The sequence below is a fragment of the Galendromus occidentalis genome, unplaced genomic scaffold (genome assembly GCF_000255335.2).
Source record: "Galendromus occidentalis unplaced genomic scaffold, Mocc_1.1 scf7180000075543, whole genome shotgun sequence".
In the NCBI taxonomy this organism is placed as follows: Eukaryota; Metazoa; Arthropoda; class Arachnida; order Mesostigmata; family Phytoseiidae; genus Galendromus; species Galendromus occidentalis.
In genome coordinates, this window is record NW_003803533.1 from 253,212 (window position 1) to 261,455 (window position 8,244).

An 8,244-nucleotide genomic window follows, 5' to 3' on the forward strand; every position below is an offset into this window, starting at 1 on the left:
AAAACGTGGAGAGAGGGAGAAGGTGTAACGCCCCAGAGATAAATGCGATGTCTCCTTTGCTCGCGGAACCTCGCCGGGAGCCATCTGCGCGGGTCGTTCGATAGGTCTTTTTTTCGCGCAGTAGAAAGTGAATCACGGAAGTTTTCGGAGTGGTCTTTTCGACCGGCTAGGATATCTTTGGGAGAGGCTGGCCAGGCTCAGGGAAAGAGCCCATCTTGTCTTCCATGAAGTGTACCTCTCGACTGATTCCGATTGAAATAACTCGTCTGGCGAAACATGGAGAATCGAGAACATGCCGCGTCTTGCAAGACATCGATTGTTCCGAGCAGACGGATGAGCCGTCAATTTCAAAACATTGACGAAACGCGCCGCTGTACGCCTCTGCGGAGGAGAGCCGAGGACCCCTCGGGGTTTCGCTTCTTTGAAGAATCTTCCGAGTCCACTGTCGGAAGAACAGAAAGAGCTGGCTTAATCAAGTCAGAGAGTTCAGAGAGTCCGATCTAGAGACGGCGCGGCGGATTCCTGTGTCAGAGGATTTTTCGAGCTGGACGAATGAACGCTAGGAGAGTGAAACCGTGAGGTTCGTCTCACCCCGAAGATATGAGGCTACCAACCTGCTTCCGGAGAGTCTGTTCAATCGAGGCTTCGCTCCGCATCAGTCTCCTGTAGTGCGTCGTGATCAAATCGTTCTGCGAGAAAAAAATCGACCGGAGGTAAGGCAGCACCCCTTGCGTCTCGAGAAGACTCATTATCTTCCCAGTCTGACCGTAGAGAAAATGGGCGGGAAGGACAGATGGATCAGTGAATATCGCGGATATTGTGTGCTCATCGGGGATATTCTGCGATTGACAGACGTGATTCTCCATCGAAACTTCGGAATGGGTTTCTTCTACACATTTCGCGCTGAATCGCTGGTTCGGAGCACCTCGAGCTCGGAGGAGCTCGGAGTGCTCGTTTGCACGGGGCTGCGCCGTGACCATTCATGCTCCGCGCCGCTCCTCGACCAGCCCAATGAGAGATCTCAGAGATTCTAGTGCTATCGACTTGATCATACTCCGCATGAGCCACTGAAATTCGGGAGCATCAGGAATGTTCCCGATCCGCTCCGACCTTTCCCGTTATCTGCATCTTCAATCAGGTGCGAATGACGGACCACCGGTCGCGAACAATGGGGTCGGAAATGATCCTGAGAGCATGAATTTGAGCCGGTGATATCTCTCTCTTTGCAGTTCCAGTGGCTTAAAATGGAAGGAGCTCCAGACCTACAGGCTCGTAGGAGTACGTCATGCCCTCGAGTCCTTGGGAGCGAAACCGAGCGATCGAACCCGTCAACCGACGAAGGGATAGACTCTGCCGCGGAATATGGAGCTCATTCCTCACCTGAGAACGCAGCTATCTCTCCAATTTCTGGAAATGCCACCGGGTCAGCAAAATCAACTTCTCCAGAATTCCGGAAATCAAGCTCGAGCTCCGGAAGAGTTCTCGGTCCGGCAGGGGTATCCAAGGAGCAGTGCGAGAGGAAGAGTCCACACACTGAAAGTTCCAGGAACCGGGATAAGGACTGTGCACAGAGTCAGTGTCCCCTCCATGGACAGATCTTGGTCGATGGAGCGGCAGCTGAATTCATCGACTTTTGCGAAGAAGTACGCTCGAAAAACCCTCTAAGCCCCGTGCGCGAGAACGGTCAGGATCGTATAGGATCCCTCATATGCGAATTCCTGGTGAATAAGAAGAGTTGGGACACGGGAGCGGCGATAATCGCGGTGAGAAAAGCGAGAGAACCCGGTATTTGCGAGGAAAAATGCATCGATGCACTCTCCGCGCGTGTCGGCAGCACCGACGGAGATGGTGCAAAAAATCTCTTCTCTCAGCAGCTACCGACCCTGGACAGCGCCGGGAGAAGATTGCGCGAGCTGATGGCTAAGATTCCCGGCTTAGCCGTCGCCGAGGATCCCTTATGGGTGCGGAAGTTTGCGTCTCAGCTCTCCGGTTGCCGGGAGCCGGGATTTCCCGGGGCCCGCCACACGCGCATCAGCGAAGAGAATCTGCTTAAGTTATCAGGAGCTGCCTATCGGGTGACCTGGAAATCGGACGGCCTCCGTTTCCTCCTGCTCATGACGCACCCTGGAGTGACCTTCCTGCTTGGAGAGGAGGATGAGGCCTACCAAGTGTCTGGTTTCTCTTTTCCCTACTCAAAGGACGCCTCCAGACCACTCTTCACGACTCTGCTCGATGGGGAATTGGTGTTTGATCTGGACGGGGGAATAAGCAGACCTCGCTACCTGATCCACGACATCATTCATTTCCGTCTTCAGAAAATGTGGAAGATGAATTTCAGCGAGCGAGAGTCGTGCATCCAGAAGGAAATCATAGATGTCAGGAGGCGATACGCGCAAGAGGGGATCCTCGATTTGAAGGAGGAGCCCTTTTCGATAAGGAAGAAAGAGTTCTTCCCACTCGGAATGACCAGCAAAATCATCGCTCCGAAGTTCAGATCGCAGGTCTCGCACAGGGTCGACGGCGTAATCTTCAAAGCGGTACATGAGGCCTATTCACCCGGACCCAGTGATGCTCTCTTAGAATTTATTCTACCGCAATCACTCAACGGGGCAGCATCCGCATTCCAAGATTCTCTTCTCGAGAACATTCGACACACATCCTCAAAAGAGTCGAAAAGTCCATCCCCACCATTCGACGAGCCGGGCAGGAAACGGCACCGCTCACTGCCACAGGGGAATAGTCTACTCAAATAGTCTACGACAAATCACACAGGCAACTCCGCCGTGTATCCTATCCGTGGATGTGCCATTTCCCTCGAGGGGAATGCCAGGGCATTGGGGCAATAAGCGTGGGTTATTCCACACTTGGTGATATATTCCTGTGGGCGGATTATTTAAACCTTTTTACTCAATCATATTTATGAACGACTTACGATGGAGAGTTAATGTCTCTCCAATCGAATCATACCGTCAACAAGCTTATCGCGGAAAACGATTTCATAAGGCAGACATCTGGTCGAAGATGATGCTCTCACTTCGTCTTATCTCGGCGGTTTTCTCCCGTCTATATGTCTCCATTCTCAAAGATTGACCCGGCATGTTTTTATGTCAAGATGCGAAGTCGCCCGGTTCCAATTCTCAAAATCCGCTCTTGTGATGATGATTTGTGCAAAATAAAAGAGAAAACTCAAAAACCTGGCGTGCTGACTTAGTTAGATGTACCACAGAGAGGTTCGCTCACGCACAAGTCGGCGAAGAACAAGGGGCCAAACACCGACTGGGCAAAATATCTACCAAAAGATCTACTGGCCAATGGACCAACCCGGTCAAAGCCAGTGGGGTGAGAGTCAGAATCGTCGGAAAAGTTCCCAGGCTCGGTCGCATGAGATGCTCCTTATTGAGAGACTACAACTGACCTGAAAGCCCACGACTCAGCAGGAATCGTATGAGCAAATCATCGCATGAGCGAGCTCACGTTAGGACGCAAGGTTGCTGTACGGCAATCAAGTTGGATGAGACGCTTGATCCGAGATTTCGCAGTTGCTCATCCGCAGATTGTCAACATGGACAGCTTCCGAAAGTTCGGATTGATCTAGATCGAAGACTCGGAGAGGCTCGATTGACTTGGTCGCTCAGTCGAGGAGCACTTGATTCCCCTGAGTGTCCTCGCCCGGCGAGGCTCGCCGTTCCTTACTCCTCGGTTTCTTTTCCCAACCCTCCCGAAGTTTGCGTGATCCGCACTCATTTCTGCTGTGCTTGAGTCGAGTATTGAAGAACAGCGGACACAATCGTTCCGATGGAGAGCCTAATATCGCCTCATGACTCGTCTGTTGTATAAACGTCTAGGCATCTGGCGATCATTTCTTGGCTAGTCGGTTTTCGGCCCAGTTGTTCTAGGCCAAGTTGGTTCATTACCTCAGTCAGATTTTGGCAAAATCGTCCTGCACCCTTGACCTCTATTATCAACTCGTAAAGATCGCTGGCATGGTCGCTATCCTCATCATCACCTTCGGTTGATAGTGACCCTACGCTGTATCGAACGCTGCTCCCCTCGTCATCGGAATTTGGAAAAAAACCCTGCTTATTCGAATGTTGGATGGGTAGATGTTCTTCACTGCAATTCCTTCCAGAATGTCGTCTATCGGCGGTGAAGGATACCCATTGTCTCGTCGTAGAGTTTCCTATTGTCGATCCCCGCTCTACATCCTCCGTCAGCTTTCGTCACGAGCAGAACTGGGCTCGCGTATGCTGAGTTCAAATTCTCGATCATATCAGCTTCCTCGATCCGCTCGATGATCTCTCTCAACGCTCGCTTCTGCAGCGTTGATAGTCAATACTGTTTGCTCCTGAGCGGTAGGCTGTCCGTGACTCTTGTGTTCCAAAGTCTCTGAGTGATGTTCTTCCAAATCCTTAATTGATGTGGCGACCACGTCTTGGGAGTCGTTCAGTATGCCAAGTAATTTCTGACGCCGTCCTCCTAGTACTCCTCCTCCGATAGTCAAGTCCTCCATTCTGATCGTTTGCCGCGGTGTTGCTTCCACCCGCTTAACCGTCGCCTTTTGTCCTTTTGTTTCTGCACTCACTCCGCCTACTTCTCCCAATTTTTCAATCTCGAACAGCTCACCGAACTTCTCACCGTTAACCGTATATATCGAAACCTTCTTCAAGGTGATCTCCTCTGTAGCTGAATCCATCGCCGGGACTGAAACATCTTCTCCTCTCTCGATCTCCTCAGATGGTGCTCCGACCCGAGACTGGTCTTCTTACACTACCGTGCCTTCTATCTTCCGGCTCTAATTCCACCAGAGACACCGCTTTCGGCTACAGCATGACTTTGACTTTGAATTTCATGTTCCTCGCTCCTCCAGGCATAACTTCTATATTCCTCCGATCGCTTCTTCTCTGAGTATCCAGGCTCGTCCATCTTCATGAACTGTAACCGCTCAGTTTATCGAGCGAGTCCTTCCCTAGATGACTTCCGTGCGACCCACACATCCATCGCTACTTCCGCCTGTCAGAGGTTCGTATCATCCCTCGCAGGCTCCCTGAATCAAACGTGTTTCGCTCGGGCTCATTCCTAGGTCGAACTCCGATGCCGCCGACACTCCTATAATGCTGATTTTAGCTTCGGTGACAATCCTCACCAGGCATTCTGTATCGTCTGAGTCTGAATTCTGCACCTCTACATAATCCTCTTTCTTGGTGGATAAGTTTTCCGATCCGTCGAATACCTAGCGTGCTACTCTCTCGATGGTATTTCAGCTTTGGGCCAGGTATCCCGCACGTCTGCATCTGCTGCACGTCCTTCGTCCCGATGTGTGTGGGATCGCGCTGCGATCTTGGTGTAGAGTTCTTCAGAGAAGAAACCCTCCTCAGACTGAGAAGCTCGAATTCAAGTAAGCTCGACTTTCATATTTCTCCTACCTAATACTCCGTACCCCAAGGCTGGTTTCCTCACGAAGCGTTGATTGTGACAACCATCCAGCATATGGCGTTGTTTCTAACGGTTTTCGATATTTTCAGCATTCCACAAGCATCAAGCATCGGAAATCTCTGCTTACTGTTCAGAGTAGGACATGGAAGCCACGAAGAACGTATCTGCTCTCTGTGTTGGGACGTCTTTCCATGATGCTCTGACCCAGGTTAACCAGTCGAACACTTCGCCTGATGACGGTGTGGGTTCGAGCATCCACGGTTCGCCATCCATCGGAGGCGTCCAATCGCAAGGCACGATGTCTCCTTCCGCCGCTTCGATATCCCCGTCGGACACTCCGATTGCGTCTATGAGCCGGGAGGAGAGCATGTGCCCCCTACATGGGGAAGCCCTGAAGGACACCACGGAAGCTGAGTTCGCGGAGTTCTGTGCGAAATTCCGCGCGTCACATTCCGTGGACTCGATCAGAGAGAACTGCTCAGGGGTTTCCGACCAGGTTGGATCTCTGATCGGCGAATTCCTGGTCGGGAAGAAGGGCTGGGATTTGGAGGCCGCAACTACCGCGGTGAGGAAAGCCAGAGAGCCCGGCATCTGCGAACAGAATTGCGTCGACTCCTGTTTCGCCCGACTAGGAAGCGTCGAGGGACTTGACTCCACGGATAGTCTCCGCTGCCGGGGCTGGACGGTTTGCGGAGTGGTTCGCAGCAGCTTATCACTCGGATTCCGGGCGTGATTCCCGCCCCTGATCCTGAATGGGTCCGGAAGTTCGCGGCCCAGTTCTGTGGTCATCGAGAGCCGGGATTCCCGGGCACACACCACTCGCGTCTGAGCCGGGAGACTTTGCCGAAACTCTCAGGAGCAACCTACAAAGTCACCTGGAAATCGGGAGGTCTCCGCTGCCTGCTGCTGATTACGAATCCAGGCGTCGTGTACCTCTTGGACGAGCGGAACGAAGCCTACCGAGTTTCCGGCTTGACTTTACCCTACTCGGGGAACACCTCGAAGCAGATTTTCACAACGCTGCTCGACGGAGAACTCGTCTTCGACCAAGACGCGGGTAAAAGCAGACCACGCTACCTCATCCACGATATCCTGCATTTCCGATGCAGCGCAGTGAGGAAGATGGACTTCAATGTGCGGGAGCTTTGCATCCAGAAAGAGATCATCGAAGCCAGGCGGAAATCGGCGCAGGCTGGCATCTTCAGCCCAGCGGATGAGCTTTTTTCCATTCGGAAGAAAGATTTCTTCCCGGTCAACATGACTAGGGAGTTGCTCGCGCCGACTTTCAGATCGCAGGTCCCGCACAGAGTTGACGGCGTCGTGTTCAAGCCGGTATACAGGTCACACGCGTCCGGATGCAAGGACGGAATACAGGATTGGATTTTCCCGCGCTCAAATGTCGGGGACGCATCGACGTCGGAGGAATCTCTTCTGGAGGCTGTTCGTCTCGCAGCTGCAAGAGGGTCGGCGCGACCACCTCCAGCCAGCAAATACGAAAGGCCCAGCGAGAGAAGTCGGAACATCTGAAGGGGTCGGAGGAGTGTGATTTGGAAATTCGAGCGCGTGTTGATATCAGTAAAAAATGAGCATAAATGATTAACTGAGCCGCGTATGATTCCTCAATCATTCGGAAGAAACCTTCGACTATTGATGAACTTGACTTGTCGTTCGCAATCAACTTATCCTTCATTTGGGCGTGGGAATCTCGAGAACGATAATTGCTCGGGGCAGAACGATCAATCGATGAGTATCGTGCGATAAGCAGAAGAGCATCGTATAGTGCCAAGGAACACAAGGAGAAGCGAGAATCGGTTATTGGAGAAGACTATCGAGTCGTAGCGCGAGTTTCAATAGATCTCAAGTACAGCTTCGATGAAGCCGGACATCTCGATATCACGTGAACTCTTCAGACTCCTTCGGGGGGTTGAAATCGAGACTCCATTGTTCTCCACAGCGAGGACGAAAATCCTCCAACGCCCGCGTCGGGAAGCCTCCGTCATTCTCCGCGGATCCGAACTGCTTATACAGATACGGGGTGTGGCCCAGAGTGAAATCGCGAGGATTTCTCATCATGTTGCTGCTCAGGAGCTACAATGAACTGCATCGAAGCGCTATCGAATCACTCACGACTCACGAGTACTTATAGATCCCAGACATCAGGAATTGAGCATTCCTCTTAGGAGATGCCCTAATGAGCTGTCTATGTGTCATGCCCAGTCCCGTCCATGCCTATTTCTCATCATGGCGGGACATCGCGCCGCGCAAGACTGGAACTCCTTATCGGAAGATAAATCCACGAGCTATTGTTTTGCCTTTGAAATCGTCCAAAATATCGTGAACAGAAAATATGACCCTCATAAATTCCTCCTCCGCATACTTCGAATACCTCAGCAGACAGAAGACTTCTCCGTCCTCGATATGCGACAAGCGGCTGTTCGGCGCTAATTGAGAGCAACACGATTGCTGCTGAAGATCCTGACCCCCATCTGGGGTTTATTGCCGCAGAGCCTCATTCCGAAATAGAATTCCGGAATCTCAATCACCCCTCTCCGAGAATCGGGGTTGCGCTCTTTCAGATTCTCACTCTCAACACCTCGTCGCGAATATGAGTGAGATCGGTTATAAATGAGCAATGATGCGCGCAGAGAACTTCACCGTCGTTTCGATCGTGGTGAAGACTTCTTCAGAGAAGAAACTCTCCTGAGACTGAGAAACTCGAATTCAGGTGAGCTCGACTTCCCTTATTTCTCTTCCCCGATATTCCGTCCCCACGGCTGGTTTCCTCAAGAAGCGTTGATTGTGACAACCATC

General features: G+C 51.8%; 1 protein-coding gene across 1 annotated transcript; it reads left to right on the top strand.

Annotated features, from left to right (window-relative positions):
* Positions 1 to 1,244: 1,244 nt before the first annotated feature.
* On the top strand, positions 1,245 to 2,753 carry LOC100907399 (mRNA-capping enzyme-like). Its single transcript, XM_003737421.1, has one exon. It carries the CDS (start codon positions 1,245 to 1,247, stop codon positions 2,751 to 2,753), a length of 1,509 nt encoding a protein of 502 aa, XP_003737469.1.
* The last annotated feature ends 5,491 nt before the right edge of the window (positions 2,754 to 8,244 follow it).